The sequence below is a fragment of the Phasianus colchicus genome, chromosome Z, assembly GCF_987193195.1.
Source record: "Phasianus colchicus chromosome Z, bPhaCol1.hap1.1, whole genome shotgun sequence".
In the NCBI taxonomy this organism is placed as follows: Eukaryota; Metazoa; Chordata; class Aves; order Galliformes; family Phasianidae; genus Phasianus; species Phasianus colchicus.
Genome location: NC_143476.1, coordinates 18,215,186 through 18,232,313, shown reverse-complemented (window position 1 = coordinate 18,232,313; position 17,128 = coordinate 18,215,186). Strand labels below are relative to the sequence as shown.

Sequence of the window (17,128 nt, the reverse complement as noted above, 5' to 3'; positions counted from 1 at the left end):
TGTTGCAGCCTTACAATGCAAAATCTCAACACATTACTAAAGTGACCAGGCCGTTAGCAGTTGTTACTGCAGCCAAATAACGGGGGCAGCTGCTGTCTGCGGGACCATGCAGCCTTCTCTAACCCTCTCCAAAGACTTGGTCTAGAAACAATCTCCCTTCAACACTATCTGGCTGGAGCAGGGAGGAAGGATTACCCTACTATGCCTCAGTCCATAAAGATCACGTTGCTTTGACTTGTGTATATCAAGCCTCTTTACAATTTTCTTGTAAATACTCTCAGTCTGTTGCTCCTTAAGAGAGAAAGCAAAGTGACAGTTTTAAATCTGGATGTGAACACTGCTAGAGAGCATGTGAAACAAAGGCTGTGTTCAAAATGCGAAGGTCCATTTTTATTCAAAAACCTTGAGCTTCCTCAAATGAAGCATGTAGGATGTGGCTGTGGTACAGTGTATAGATAAAACACCTGCCTTCTCCAAAGCTATCTGGAAAATCTGCATGACCTATCAGACTAATTTTGGTGCTACAGAAAGAGGAAGGGGAAGCAGGAGGGAGGCATGCACTGCCTGCTGATATCAATGCAGTTCCAGCAATGAGAGGTTGTTATATTAACCACTTTACTGTTTTGTGCAGTTACCGGTTCTTGTTAAAATCTGTATTATTCATGGATGCAAAAATCCCATCATTAAAACATCATATATATTCATACTGTGTGCATTTCATTTAGCCACTTGGCAAAATTTCTCTGGAGTACAAGAGTTTTGAGGAAACCCAGCTAATGAAACCACAGTACAGGAAGTATGCACAGTTCTTTTTCTTTCTTTTACCTGTAAATAAATGCAGAATTATTAATTAAATAAGCAGTGACAAAAGGGGCACTTGTTCAGTAGCAAGGATAATATGCGTGCTTGTTTTGGCTTCTGTGTGAGGGGAACACAAGGCCTTTTGTATTGCAAGTATGTGCAGGAACCGAGATATTGTAAAACTAATGTAGAAAGTCTGATAAGCATCACTGCAAGGGTTTGTTACATTTGATGTCTAACTATTAACATCATGCATGATCCATGCTTGTTCATTCACTTTTTAAGGAAGAGCAGCAGCCTTTCTAAATAAGCTGCATCCTGCCTCCTGATAATCACATTATGTACCACACTCCTAATTCAGCTTCGAGATCTTTCTGACAGCAATGATAAAACTAACAAATAAACAAAAAAGAAAGCTGCTTTCCAAGCTTGAAAACAGCCACTGAAGTATTTGCTACATACAGTGCTCAGCAGCTGCAGGAGACCTCACACAAAGGCCTGATTCTGCAAAATCTCACCAGCTCCAGGTGCAGCCAGGAGGAGACCTGAAGAGCACAAGATGTCAAGCTTTTTCCATTTAGGAATGGTCAGGTGAACTCAATGTTTTTAAATGGTAGCAGCTTTTGAAAAGTGATCAGAATTGGCCTAACAGAAAGGTAAATCTTTCCCTTACTTCCAAGAGAACAGTGCTTGTTTGCAGGACTGCTTATAGAGGGCCCAGCCTGGCACCTTGCATGTTTTCTGTTTAATGTTTTTACCATTTTCAACCAACAAGTAAAACTTTTACTCATGGACCAGTTTGCACCAGCTGCTACTTTCCTTAGCTTAAAGTCTTCTATATACTATATACTCTGCAGCTTCTCAGCTGTCTCTGGATGAGCTCTACTTTCCTTCCCCACTTCCCAATTCTCCATCCCCTTTGTAGCAGAGGGAAGTACTGAGATACACAATGGGAGAGCAGTCTGCCAAGTTTCTGCTGAAGCCTTCACACCCAGCCAAGGGTCTGATTCATCTAACCTTCAGGCAAGGACTGATGCTGCAGGATGGCAGCAAGGTGTTTCCACTATGTAGCCCTCTGCTTCATCTCCTCCTCCTATAGAAGGAACAGAACTTCAGTATATCAGCGTTGATGCTCTGATGCTTTGCTTTTGTTGCATCATATCTAGATTTATTTTTTTTCCTTTGTCATAGGTAAAAATAAAACAAATAATCAAACAGAGAAATAAATAAATTTAAACATAATCCCTCCTAAACTTTTTAGGCTAAGTGGTCAGTGGTTAGCTGAAGTTATCTTTAGTGAAGATACAGCAAGTGCAGAAGAGTAAGTGGAGTGATTAGTTCTCAGTAATAAAAGTAATACAGCTATGCTTCTATCTATGGTATCCTATTAACTTATTAGGCCTTTACTTTAACAAACACCATCCAGACAAAGACTTCAGTTTTGCCAACAGCAGTTTTATCTGTGGATAAATAAATGTTTAAAAATGTAAAAATTGCTACTGGAAAATACATACTGCTAGGTGAGCAAGTGCATACCTTGAAGCAGCACTAAGAACATGCTCTAAATGTGGGAAATGAAAGAATAAGCTTAAGATTGCATGTATACAAAGAGAAACCTTCTTTTCTTTACTTCAGAGCTGTACTACAGGGAAATAAGCATTCCCTCAGCCATGATGAGGCTGTATCTTGAGTACTGTGTTCAGTTTTGGGCCCCTCACTACAGGAGATGGTGAGGGCCTAGAGCATCTTCAGAGAAGGGCAACGAACTGGTGAGGGGTCTGGAACACAAATTTATGAGGAATGGCTGAGGGAGCTGTGATTGTTCAGCCTGGAGAAGGCTCAGGGGAGACCTTATAGCTCTCTATAACTACCTGAAAAGAGGTTCTGGCAAGGTGGGGATAGGCCTCTTCTCCCACTTACCTAGCAATAGGCCTAAAGCTGTGCTAGGGGAGATTCAGGTTGGACATTAAGTAAAACTTATCCAAAAGTTGTCAGGCACTGGAATGGGCTGCACAGGGAGGTGGTGGAGTCCCTGAGCCTGGAGGTATTCAAGAGGTTGAGAGATATGGTTTAGTTGGGAAATTTTGGTGATAGGTGGATCTGGATGATCTTGGAAGTCTTTTGAAACTTAATTAGAAATCACCTAATAAGCCTGATCTTGAACATAGTGTGCACTTTTTTAAAGTTCTAGGAAAAAAAAAAAAAAAGGGAAAATGTTTTTTCTTTCCCTCAAAGTAGATATCTAGCTTGCCTCCCTGAAATTTCTTGTATTTGTAGTCATTAAGTAAACATGTGACAGGAGAACTTGCTGGAAGAACTGTCACAAGAAGAGTGAGTGTCTGCAAGATTTGTCCTTTTCTAAATTCCTCTGAATTAAATATGATTGACAGTATAACTCACCTCACAGTTTTATGAGAGAGGGGAGGGAAACAACAGAAATAAAAGCTTTATCTTGTCTGGATTTCTGCTGTACTTTGATTTTTCTTGAAAGGATATTTTTGCATCTAAGAAATATTTTGTTTTAAAAGTTCCCATCAGGCCTAGGAAAAAAATTTTTACAGTACCTCTAAATTGGAACTACTGCAGCTTGTAGTAATTCAACACATCCACTGAAAGTGATGCTAAAAACAAACAATCCTGCCTTGTAAAGGAGCAGTCTGTACTGCAGCCTTTACAATGACTGAGTTTTGATTTGGTCTCTTAGGCCCACATTTGTAATACAAGTTAAATCATGTTTCCAACCAAACTTTCTACTTAGAGTAAATTAAAACAACAACAAAAAAAACAAAACAAATAAAACAAAACAAAACAAAAAACCCCAATAATTTACAAGGAAGGAGGCACTTTTCAATCCTCTGCTTTCAAAGCCTATAAAATTTTAACCATCCCAGTTGGCTACCACATCTCTGACTTATATAAATCAAAGCACTGTTTTGAATGAGTAAAATCGCTCTGGCACACAACCATATCTTAGTGGTATGATGCATGCCTGAATATTCCTAAGAATGCCCTCAGAAGTACGCTGTGAGCAGAATTATTCTGTGGAAGGAAAGATGAGAGAGCACAAAGTCCTATTGTTCACGCTAATGCCAAAAAATGAAATCAAATACCATTCTCAGCAAAAGCAGATTGTCTTCTGAGCAAAGGCCATTAAGTGTGTCAGGCTGCAGGATATTTTTTGGACATGGCTATTATGTCAAGACATACTGAACACGTGTCACTTATAACCCTGCCCTGGTTGTAACATCACAACTCCAGAGGAAAAAGTCACACACTTTCACTCTCACCAAGCTGTCACTTCTCATCTATAAAGAAGGTTAGAATAAGTTATAATTAGTACTTACTGCTCTGTCAACTAATTAAATGTAATAAGAAGCTTTTGGTGAGTTTAATGCTAACAAGTTATAATTACAGTGAATTTTTGAATGCAGGGTGAATGTATTATGGGTTTCGGTATGTGTCCCCCACCTTCTATGACCTAAATTCTCAGGTTAAACCACTGTATCTATCACATGATTAGTGAAAAGGCACTGCCAAGGACACACATTTCAGACCTAAATACAAATCATGCCCAGTCCAGTCTTGCACATTTTTGAGGCACTACATCAGCCCCAGGGAGCACAGATGAAAGGAAGAAGAAATATCCAGCACCAGCACTTCATTCCTTCTAGAAGAACCAGTGCTCAGATTCTCCCATCCATGGAGCTCCTGTCACTCTCAGCCTATTTCCACCCTTTTGTGAATAATGAAACAGTTAAGATTTCAAACCACTTCCAGCCACATCTCTTGGTCAGTCAGAGGGAGTGCAGGGTAGATGTGCACCATGTGCAACTACACTGTGTGCACACACCTGGGGCTGCCTCTGTTTCTCAGGAAGCAAGAGTTAGGCCATACAAACAACTGTAACCCAGAAGATGGACAATACTGCTTTGAAAGCCCAGAGCATGTCAGAAGTAACAATGGAAACCAAATAATGCTCCAGACTGGCATAGTTCCTTATTCTCTGAAGTATTTGGAAGAGCTATGAACACACACACACACACACACACACACACAGAAGTGAAGAGCACAGCTGCCAGAGTTCAGATCAGCCAGCATGTAGGTAGTTACAGCCCTAGGTAGTCAGCCATTGTGCCCACTGCATTCTTCACACTTTCCCACTCATACTCCTCATTGCTTTCCACTGCCCACAAAAATAGAAGATAGGTACAAAAGGCCCCCAAAATAAAGACATAATTAAATGAACAAAAATATAGCCTAAGAGAACCAATTAAAATGATGAAAATCTTTAATTTTATTTAAGTATAATTGTACGGACACGTGTATATACAAATACAGATCTTAGGGGCAGGATTCTTTTTTTTTTTTTTTTTTTTTTTTTTTAACATTTTTAGATTCATATAATGTAAGCATTTCAAAAACAGCACTCAATGAATAAGTGCAAAGAAACTGCAAAGCAGGGCAGTACAAGCACAGGACCACACTGAGCTGGACTTTCATACCCAGATGCATACACAATGAGTGGCTTCAATGGGGGTGTCAAGAGTAAGCATGGAAAGCGGATTTCGCAGACTCATGGGTAACCTCCAACATGCCAGCATCTATTAAACTGTACAGACAATGGCAGCAAGCCTATTGTAGGGAGATTTGTCTCACATCCGAGAAGCTCGAGGGCGAATGCATGGGAAAAACTCAGTGATGCCAGGCCAGAAACAGATCTGCCCATTCACGGCTCCAAATTAAAAAAGGAGGGGGGTGGGAGAGGAGGAAGGGCAGTAAAAGGGGAGAGAAGTGTGGAGGTTTGTACAGTAAAACTGGTGATTACAAAATCCAAGTGTAATGAAAGGAGGGGAAGAGTTAACACTCTCTCCTAAATCTCTGAAAGTGACAGAGCCAGTGCTCTCACAAGGCAATGAATAAAATTCAGTTTTGAGGGGTAGGCGTGAGAATCAACAGGTACAAATACAACCATTTTCCTTCCATAAGTATATAGGAAAGGAAACAATCTACTCATCTACTCTCAATATCTCCCAAATTTGTTTCTAGTTGTTTTGGAATCAAGTACGTATGTATCACACATGACACTGGCAAGATCCTTTCTGGAAAACAAAACAAAACAAAATCCTATACATGGAAACAAAATCAGAAGGAATAAAGAAAAAAAAAACCAAACCCGAACAACAATAACAACAAAAAACCCAAACAAACAGAAGAGTTGTTATATCCCCAAAGCAATTTTAGAAACAAACGTGATACAAAAGAACAAAAACTAACACAAAAATCATGGGGCTCCAACATTAGACATTTAAACCCTGACAACAAAACACTGATCACCAAAAGTCATGTTTTCCAGGTCTTGACAATGTGAAGACTTGCAATAGATGAACGATTTCCAAAGATGAGTCCTGTATGCTGCAGTGTCATGGCTACTTGTCTCTCAGTTCTCAGCCATGATCACACTTGATGCTTCAAAGCTCTGTCTTGTAATCAACGCATGATTTTAATATCCTGAAAGTCTATTGTTCTCACTTACAAAAGACATAAGAATCAAATTAATACTTTATTATCAAACACTATATACAACAGAGGTTGCTAATAGTACAGAATTCAAAGAACATAGCTTTAAGTTTTACTTGTCTTTCCTTCGCCATCCAAGTAAGTACAGTACAAAACAATATTCTAAACTAACACGAAATGTTACCTTGCCTATTAAAGGATACACAGTATCCACTAAACTGACTGATCCCTATTTTCCCTGCTTCGCATTGCAATGGCCTTGGCAGCCAGGAGTGCAGGTCACGGGGGCAAGTAAGCTGCACAGGCTGGGAGAATCAGTCCCTTGGGCTCGAGAAGGGGCAGATGGAGGGGACCAGATATCTCTTAGCAGTTGGCAGCAACGTTTGCATTCAGAGCTTCCAGAGATTTGCTTCCCAACACAAAACCCACCAGCATGTTCTGCTATGACTGGAATTGTCTGATGCCACCGTGTGCCAAACTGTCTCGTGGTCTTCTGGCCATCCCTGGCAGCACAGGGATCTGCTTTGCATCTGGGTCACTCACACTGTCCCTCATCCACCCAGCTGGGCCCTGTGATAACGTGAAGGGCTGAACTCCACACGAAAACAGTACAAATGAAAAGAGTCTGCTGTGAACAAGCGTACATCTCAAACTGACATTATTTAGAGACATAGGATGAAAAATGAAGTCACCATTTCTACATAAGATTGGCACTGTTGCTATAACTGCCTGCAATTGCTATGAATCATTTTAATATGATTACTATCATGCAGTATTACCTGTACTCCAGTTAAGAATCCAATTGATAAGGCGCATTTTTGATTAGCCTCACTTCATCCTCTTTACTTGCTACCTGAAGGGAGTAGAAATGTGCTTAACAAGCACATCCAAGCTAAAGAGCAAGAAGTACCAGCCAGACTGTAATGGGATGGTGACTTACCTCACTGTTTAGACTCTATATCTTTGTTCTGTTCTCTTAACAGCAGAGGAAATTTCCTACATTCCTACTGTAAGCAAAGGCCCTGCAACAACCATCTTGTTGTACGATATCAGGCAAGCTCAGATTGTGGTTAAGCATGCATAAAATCTTAAAAATCTTAAATTTATTTCCCCTTTTCCTTCTTTACTGAATAGTGGGCTGCTTACAACTTTTGTAAAGTTTTTCTTCATTAGAAAAGAAAAAAGAAAACACAAAATATTGCCCATTATTTGTACCACTCAGTTTTGTTATGACAGAGGTTTTCTTCAGAATTAATATAGAAACCCCTTGTTTAGTTTGAATGCATTTCATGTTTTTCTTTCACATTTAACATAATAACCACAGTTTTTGTCTAGAAACGTTTGGTTTCAGTCTTTGCCTGATATTTCCCTGATTATGCTTAGCAGTTCAAATTTCATGGTAGCTCAGACAAAAAAAAAAAAAAAAACCCCAACTCCTGCACTTCCTGGCAAATGACTTTTCCAAGTTCTACCTTTGCCAAGGCTCAGATTTCCTAAACAAAGTCACTCCCAATTCCATCAAACAAGACAGTACCATTTCCTACTTGCATCAAGGGTTACCACTTTTCTCACATGTTTAAATAGGACAAGCATATATACTCACTTTCAGCATAAAGCATATCTAAATAATGTATTTTCTATTCTAGTGGATTTTTAAAAAAATATTTTGTTAAGTCTTTGGGAGCCCATCTAGTTTATCTCCGGCTGATAAACACGTTTCCTCTACTCTTCAAACTGTGCTGGAAGGGGAAAAGACAAAAAATCAACACTTGAATTTGTATTCCACACTTCTTTTCTTTCCCCCCACCAAACAATGCTACTAGACTGCCCTGGCTTCTGCTACTTGTGGTTTATCCCCATGACTGAGGAACTTGCAGGAGAGACAAATCAAGAGCACACTGGAGATCCTTTGTTTCAAATATGATTCCTCTGGCCATTAATGTTCTCTTTTAGCATGTATTAACACCCAAAGCAGCATCTAAGGTTCTCAGCTACTAAATCAGTGCTGGGGAAGGTCACTTTATTCTCAAAAGTGCCTCTGCATTTCAAGAAAAAAAATTTAGCACCACGGTGATTTCTTTTAAAATAAAATAACCCGGTGTGCATTATCCCCTTAAAACGAAATAACAGAGGCACTCACACCCCCAGTGAAGTTTCCTAAATCTGACCTTGCCTGCTGTGTGCTAACATTTCTAAATACTAACCTCTTTCTCTCACCAAAGACAGCATTTCTACTTGTGAGCAAAAAAAGGTGTTTCAGGACAGTCCTATAAGAAACATTACCTTTCCCTTTCAGAAGCCTGCTCATTTAGAACTCCCGGAGGAAATGGTGTTATATCTGCTATTAATATTTCCCCTCCAGTCCTGACATGGTGACACAATGCCCTGCATGATCATCTTACAGTGCTGAATGAGAAGGCATAAATATTGTATTGGAGAGAAAAACTCTCCCAGGCTTTCATTCAGTTTGCTTATCCTCCACTGACTGTATTTGCCACTACTCTTCCTCATCTACATTCGGATGACACAGTGAGCTAACAGAGGTGACTTCTTAAAGGAGAATGCAGAGGAAAATAAGAATCACTAGTGTCACTATTATAGTTTGGCATTTTCATTTGGAGTCCTTTTATTTGTATGGAGGGGTTCAGAAAGTCACAGGGTAGGTAGGGATGGGTGCTGAAGCTAGTTATCCCCTTCAAATTTTTGCTGAGTTCAGGCTAAAAGGGAGAAGAAAAGGGAAAAGGGAAAAATAACGATTTGACATCTGCAAAAACAATAAAGTCCCTTTCTTGGGATGAGCAGTTAGGTGGATCTTTGATGTTCCAAGACCCTGAAATTTTCTGCGACAGGTTGCTGGAGCATACTGTGCTATAATATCAAAAGCATTGCCAGGAGGAACAATAGAGTTGCCAAAAGCCGGATGGGTATCCTCGGTGTCTGTGCCGCGTTCTCACCACGGGATGGCTCGGCTGACTCATGTACGGTATCATCTGTTCAAATAGAAAGCATACATTCCAATGAGATTTTGCATCCTTAATAAACTCTCACTGAGCCGACAACTGTAAGTAGATTTCGGTGCCTTTATGAAATAGGGCAATGAACCTTGTGCTGTCATTGACTTTCACAACCGTGTAATACCTCATTATGTAACCAACTTGGGGCCAAGTCCTGCATTTCTTACTGGCAAAACTCCCACTGAAGACCAGAGCAGCAGAAAGTAAGTCTGACTGCAGCAGACTGTGGAATGAAAGATTCCTCCTCTATAAAACACGGTAGCTTCAGCTTTGGATGGCTCATTAGATAGCAATGTCAATAGTGAGGCAGCTAAATAAAAACATCTGATTTTCAGAAGGGCTTGAGAAAGAGTTGCACGTGCTAAGAATTAATTTAGAAGTTAATCCCCTTACTGAGTTACGGATTTCAGCTTCTGAATTTGAAATGGCAGCCTGTAAGTGCAAGCAGTTATTCCGCTTTCCACTGAAGTATACTGCATTTTGGGGTATGCATGGGATATGAGACAAATCTTTCTCTCTTGAAATGGAATTCCAAAGACTAAGACAGTCTCTGATTTTCAAACACACTTCACAAACTCTCATAGGTGGCAGATTACTTTTTGCAGTAGACAAAATACAGAATTAAATATGTGCTTATCAAATTAACAAAAACAAATCAAACAAACAAAAACAGCTGAGTTGTGAAAACATGCTTACTCATTAGTGGAAAAAGAGAGTATAGTGGAAAATACTTAATGTATGATACTGAATGAAGATCCGTTTAATTTTTTCTCAATTAAAAATCAGCCTTATAGACACAACTTGTATCATAAAAAACATAAATAAAGTCAGATTCAACTCCACGGCTATTATAGGTGTGCTGCTTTTCGTTGCAAAATCCCCCATATCCACAGCTATCTAATTTAAATATTTTAAAAGCAATCTGTCTGAGGCTTGCCATAAAAAGCCAGCTTTGAGTTTGAATTTTCCTAGTACTAAATGAACAAATGATCTAAACCATTTTAGGAAGTGTAAAGTGGCCTCAAAATGCATTCACAAGCTATTTTAGGGGTGCCTAAGTTTCCAGGAAAATTAACAGTATCTCACTACTTAGTGTAATAAGCTTCCCCATTTTAAGAGAAGTGTTGACATACCTATGATATATCTGTCTCGTAGCTCCCATCTCAACAGACTGCACTGCCAGGATTACACTGGGTGATTGCACTGTGCAATCCCAATTAAAGGCACTAAGGGAAGAGGGAGTCACATCACCAGGATCACCACACAGCACTGCTATAGAGCCCCTCATGCTACTTAGCTTTAGTTAGGGACAAGTTCCTTTCGCATTCTTGACACCAAGCACTGAAGCAAAGTAGAGCACTTTGCAGTATTTGGACTAACAGGCTCTTCAGCCTCAAGCCAGTTTCACCGAGGGATGTACAGCAAACTGGATTAACAACCTGTCACATTTGGTTCAGCACTGATGCTGTAGTTGCATCAGGCTTATCAACACCTCCTCAGTACTTTTAAAACAAGAGTGTGAAAGGCAAGTTCTGATCAATTGTGAACATGTTCACATTTGCAAGGAAGAGACAATTAAATGTCTAGAAAGGGCGATTTAAAACCGCTAGTTCTGGTGGTTGTCAGAACCAAAGGCTGGTCTGTATTTCACCTGTTAAACTCAGTGCACTCTTGGGATACTGCAATGACAATACAATACTTCACAGGAGCAGCTTCTTAATTAAAACATACTCTAAGAAGGTACAAGAAAAGGTATCTGTGCCCTACTGTCAGCTCTATACCTTTCGTATACATTAAGTCAGCTCTGCTCAGTTTGGAACCATACTCATCACCGATGAACTAAAACTACAAGGGAGAAAGATGTGAACTGTCTTCTGCTTCCTGCATCATTGATAGAATTGCAAGAAGGTCTGAATTTGCAGCACACAATGATAACAGTTTTGTCCTAATTACATCCATGAGTCAGTACTGAAACACAATAGGGCAGAACTAGTGTAGAGCAGCAATAAATCCTAATTTTCTTTGACTCTCAGCTACTGGCACAACTGGAACACTAGCTACAGCTAAATAAAATAATTAAAAAAAAAAAAAGAATAAAATCAACCCAAAAGCCCTAACTAAAAAGATTAATTATTAAACTAAAAATACGGAGATCTTCTAAGATGCCATTTTTATAAAGCCATCTGTCTCTAGAGAATTCATTTTCATGTAACATTAAGGGACTACTTTCAAGAAATCATTCGGGCTTTCTGTCAATGCAGTCCCAAAGTCTCTTTGCACTCATATATTAGAGCACTCATTTTATCTGCGGTTCTCAAAATCACTTTACAAAAATGATTTTCCTTGGGGTGCAGAGCTGTAATACTGCACAATCTTTAGTGCTTAAGGGGAAGGACTGGGTTTATTCTAAACACTGAAGACAAGTCACAAATATGATAAAATTGATGAGTAAAATCTGGAAGGTCATTGCTAAAGACTGGGAATGCTAGCAGTAATTAGAAAAAATTAGTTTGACAGCCATGAATTTTCCAGATCACATAACTTTACATCTCATGCTTCAGGTATAATTTTTCCAGATATGCACAGCTGCAATTTTTGTTTAAGGGACAAAAGGAGAATATAGGCATGGCCCAATTTCTTCAGTGACTTCTGAAAGAAGAGTGATCTGTACAGATCTGCTTTTTCCAGATTTCTGAACAAAACCAGTGAAAGTAGAGAAGTTCAAAAATCACACTTTTTTTTTTTTTTTTTTTCCCCAGAAGATTGGCAGCAGTAATTCGCTCAATGTGATTCCTCTGCTTCCCCATTCTTCTGCATACTGTGGGAGTAGACAGTGGCAGGTGGTTAGGGGAGAGCACACAAGTGGAAGGTGGGCTCCAGAGGCAGGTGGATTAGTACACATTACACTTCACATGCAACAAGATCCACCAAGGCAGGAGCAAGTCTAACAATCCTGTAATAGGAAATACTTATAGCAGATAGAAAATCTGGGAATGGCAGATCATCTGATGGAGACTGGTCCAAATAATAATTCAAATAAATTGATGGAAGGAGTGCTACAAGCATAGGAGTGGCAACTTTTTGGTACTTGAAGCGTTTAGAACAGAAACATTCTCTTTAAGGCTATTATTCTATATTATAATATTATATTATTCTAATATATATTATATATTATTCTATTATGGAGAATATTCCATAATAACACAGATGATATTTCACCTCAGACTTCAGGATTCTCCTTGTAGGACTTTGGTTCGCTGTTCTGTCTGCTGCCTTCTAATGGTATGTTTCTATGATGTTGCTAGCAAGACATAGCCACTCAACAGAAAGTGAGCATTACTGCTGAAAAGAATATTCACTACTATCATGCATTTATTATTCAAGTGATCTCTTTTGCAAACCAGTACCAGAAGGGATACACCTGAATTAACTCATGTTCACCAAATCACAAGGTCAAAAGAGCACACTGAGTTTCTAGATTCACAGTTTACCTGGAGATAGGGGATGATCATCATCATCCTAATGCCTCCTGTAGAAGGTGAATACTTTTAACAGAAATGCAAATGCATCTTTATTGTAAATGTACTTTCCTTGAATAGAGATCTGCTTAGAAAACATCCTTGACTCTCTAAAGCAACATTTTTAGAACAGTTCTGAAAATTCCATTTAGGAAAAAATAATAAAACTGTAGAGCATTTAAATTGGATAACTTTTGGGAGTCTTACTAATACTTTTGCCTAAATAATAGCTTTTAGGTGAAGGATCAGCAAATAATAAAGAACAAAACACTAAGTTGGTTCACATGAAAGGGATAGTGCTTTCTCAGTAACACAAGGTAAAAAAAAAACTGGGCAATCTGATCTTCAGGGAATATACTACCTGAGTATCACGGGTGTATTTGTGTTGGGTTTTTTTTTTGGCATAATTTGTTTATTTAACTGTTCATTTTAATTATTGAGGCTTGAATATAGAAATGTGTGAACAGCATGTTACACACACAGAACAAGCTGGTAAGCGCTATTGTAAACACTTGTCTTACATACCCACCTAATTTTAATGCCATGAACCATCCCTCTGAAGTTGATGAGATTATTCACACCCCTAGAATTAAACATGCTCCTGTCTGTCATAAACTTGAGTCACGCAACCGTACAGATGCACTTCCCACACAGAGCCACACAACTTGATCGTGAAGGATAACACAACCTTGCCCTGGGCAGATAAGGGGCTTTATAAAAGCAAGCATTATTCTTATTATTAAAGGCAGTGTTTTAGGGAAAGAAAAATAAATAAATAAATAAACCAACCAACCAAAAAAAAAAAAACCCAAGGAAAATAAAATCCCCCAGATACATATCCAGGGAATGAATTCATATAAAACAGCATGTATGTGTGTTTACATATGTGAAAACAATACTCACCTAAACAAATATATATACAAATGTTTATAATTTTAATGGACTGATTTCTTACTTAAACACTAACTCTGTCAGCTGCATGCCTGAGTCATGCACTAGCATTAAATAAGGAGTGGTTCTTTGAAAGTCTGTTGGCACCACAAAACAAATGAAGCGTGCCCACTGACTTTAAGACTTTTGGCCCAGTTAGTACCACGAGTGGTCTGTCAACATGCTGGGTGTTTGTCTTGGATAGACTTCAGGACACTGGTGAAAATTTTATTCTGGCACACATTTACTAAGCTACATCAACCAAGAAAGCAACACTTTTTCTCCCTTGCATTAGATAAGGAGACAGGAAATATACCACATGTGATATTAGCACTGCTAGAAACAAGCAAAAGCAGAGCAATTGTACCATGCAAAGCATGCAGAGAGTAGAAGAAAAGAAGTACTCAAGCACCAGAGGGATACACGCATTTGTTAAAAGAGATTCTCTAAGCATACTAACCTGCTGGTTCTAATGAATTTTCTACTTTGTCGTTAACATCGAAAACACGATCATGAACACCTATAGTTTTCATACAGCTGTCTATAACAAAAATAGAGATAACAGCCAAATATGTTAGTGAGACACCCTTAAACTCCGTACTTTCTGTTTTTTTTTTCTATCTTTTTTTTTTCTCTCTATTTACTGTATAAAATTAAGCATATTTATTTTTATAGTCTATGGCACTTATCCAAATGCCAGCCTTCCATTGGTACAACAGTTTAAGAAACAACAAGTTAGCAATTGCCATGAAATTAAAACAAAGCTTTATGAAAAATGATAAGGAAATACCATGAAAATAATAACACAAATGCTGCTGTACAGAACAGATAAACAAGATTGAATAGTAAAAACAAAAACAAACAACAAAAAAAGATTTACTGCTGTTAACCAGACCACACAGTAAAGCATGCGCTACAAAGCCACCCTTGAAAGCTAATTCTAAGGAACTTACTTGCTGGTCGCACAAAGACCTTAAGCTTTAGACAGGATCTCCTTCCGTTATCTGGGATCGCAGAAGCTGTAAATGAAGAAAAATGAGAGAGAAGTGGAAGAGTAAGAGAAAATGCATATGATCCTTTTTCATACAGTCAAACATCCCTTATCATTCCTTCATTCGAAGAACTGGCTATATTTCAGTCTCTGCATTTAAGTATTTCAAGTGTGTAAAATAGCCAGATAAGACAAAGGCAGTGAGAGAACTGCAGATTTTATTCTAATCCCTTTTTCGATTATTTTCATGAAAGAAGTGAAGTAAATGATATTCACAATGTTTCATTATCTCCTTTCACCTTTTCACACCTTTCTCTCAAGAGATAGTTTAATATGGTTTCTGCTGTAATGCATGTGTCTACTTTGAAAAATTACACTTGAGAATAATTAAGATCACTTACAAGAAAGCTGAAGTCCTGAAATGGTAGGACACAGACTTCAGCAACTCAAAAAGGAATGAAGGAAAACTGACAAAATGATGCTGAAGTTGACAATGTTAAAAATATAAATATGGACATACTTCCACTAAAGTAAAAATACACACCATTAAATACATCTATTAAATTCCACCACAAAATCAGATTCTGTATTCTTCCACTACGTATGCCTTTGCTGATAAAATCCCTATTTTTTTTTCAGCCAAAATATGATTCCCTGTGTTAACAAACATTCTCAAATCAGCTTATTCCTTATTTCTCTCCTCCCTCATTTTTGCCATTCAAAGTGTCTCTTTAGAAGAACACTTACTGTATGAGGAGGAAAGAAAAAAGGGAAAACAACAGTGTACCACTACACAAAAGCTCACACATATAATATTACCATAATCACCTGCTATTTCCCAGGAACAACTGCTGCTGTGAAAACTTCCTTTTGGGATATATACTTGCCTTAAAATACCTAATTCAGAGGCAAACATACCAAGTTACTTAACTTGGGCATGCAAATTTTTGCTTGTGAAAGACCATTTTTGGATATGTTATTTCAGCCTTGTAAAACCTTCAAAAAACCTACACCTGAAAACACTGCCTGAAGCACCTGAAGTTATTTTTATTTAATTGCATAGTCTCTTCCATCAAATAAAAAGCTAGACACGGCAGCACAACAAGATGCTTTTTATAGAAAACTGAAATTATTGGAAGCAGTCTGGATTTATGAAAGATGACTGGGTCAGTAAGATGTTTGTTTTGTTTATGGCTGTATCATCCATTTTTATTTTTTTACTACATTTCACTGAAAAGTAGCTGAAATCATTTACATAAAGACATATGAACACACACTCTTTGTCTACAAGGCAAACTCACACTTGAAGGGCTTCTCAAATAACTTAAAATGAATTTCCTTAAACTTTGATGATGTGTTTCCAAGGCAAGCATCAGCTTTTTCCTACCAAGAAGAACTAGCAAATTCAGTAGGAACACAAATAAAAGGAGCACAGTAAGAGTCAAATACAGTTAATGCTTTTGTTCTGCACCTGTTGGGAAGTGCTTGAAAAATTGTTTCCTTCTTTTAATCAAAAGACAAAAGTGTGTAGAAATGATGCTCCCCCCTTCAAAATGACAAGCGGTTAAGAAGTGTTAACAGCTGGCTTTGCTGTAGGCTCTTATTAAATCAAAGTCAGAGAAACTCCCTGTACTGACATTTACAGTAACTGGTGTGTTATTTAGGGCACAATATTTGAACTCTGTGGTTACATTCAGGAAATTGTGTCCTTTCCGTGGCCCTCACTGAGTATATGCAACTGGCTAAATGCTGTGCTCAGACTAAACAGGCACTTGTTGATTTCTCAAAAGATAAGTATTCCATTATTACCATATTACTAACATAAAGGTGGAAACGACACTTCTAACACTAATCAAAACAGAAAATATGCAGTAATTTTATCACAAACAGCTCTTCTCGCTCAGAATTTCAGAAGTGCATCAGGATCCACACTTATTCAAAGGCACGTTTTAACTTTAATGTTTACATGTTGCCACTTACATCCACAAAATAAACGTGCTTGGGTTCACTGGTGTTCATTAGAACACGTTGTTAGCACTAGCACTGACTAGCTACGATAGCTAGGATCAAATAATATTCTACCTAGAAAAAAGAAAATGAATGCTATATATAAAGTTTACATGTGTATGCAATATTTGTACATACTTAGGAGCAAACAAGAGCTGATGATTAACCATGTTCTCTGGGAGAAAATTTCAAAATCTGCCCTCTGCTTAAACTTCCTTCTTCTACCATTCCTCACATAGCTTTTCACAGAATGTGCTGTATCACGAACCGCAGTCCTATGGCAATCCTATCAGCTGCATTTAATTCATCATTCTTGAAACTGATGCACTGTTAGTGGTAAGTGTGATAAT

General features: G+C 38.3%; 1 protein-coding gene across 2 annotated transcripts in view; it reads right to left on the bottom strand.

The window, feature by feature from the left end:
- Positions 1-5,120: 5,120 nt before the first annotated feature.
- EFNA5 (ephrin A5) overlaps positions 5,121-17,128 on the bottom strand; it is a 203,676-nt gene continuing 191,668 nt past the window's right edge. The window contains exons 3-5 of one of the 2 annotated variants that reach the window (XM_031605036.2): positions 14,734-14,799; positions 14,241-14,321; positions 5,121-9,308 (exon numbers count right to left, since the gene is read on the bottom strand). In XM_031605036.2, coding sequence (XP_031460896.1) covers positions 9,187-9,308; positions 14,241-14,321; positions 14,734-14,799 — 269 coding nt within the window. In that variant the 3' untranslated portion in view covers positions 5,121-9,186. The remainder of the gene's footprint in view (positions 9,309-14,240; positions 14,322-14,733; positions 14,800-17,128) is intronic. The other variant, XM_090132137.1, reaches the window with a different exon arrangement.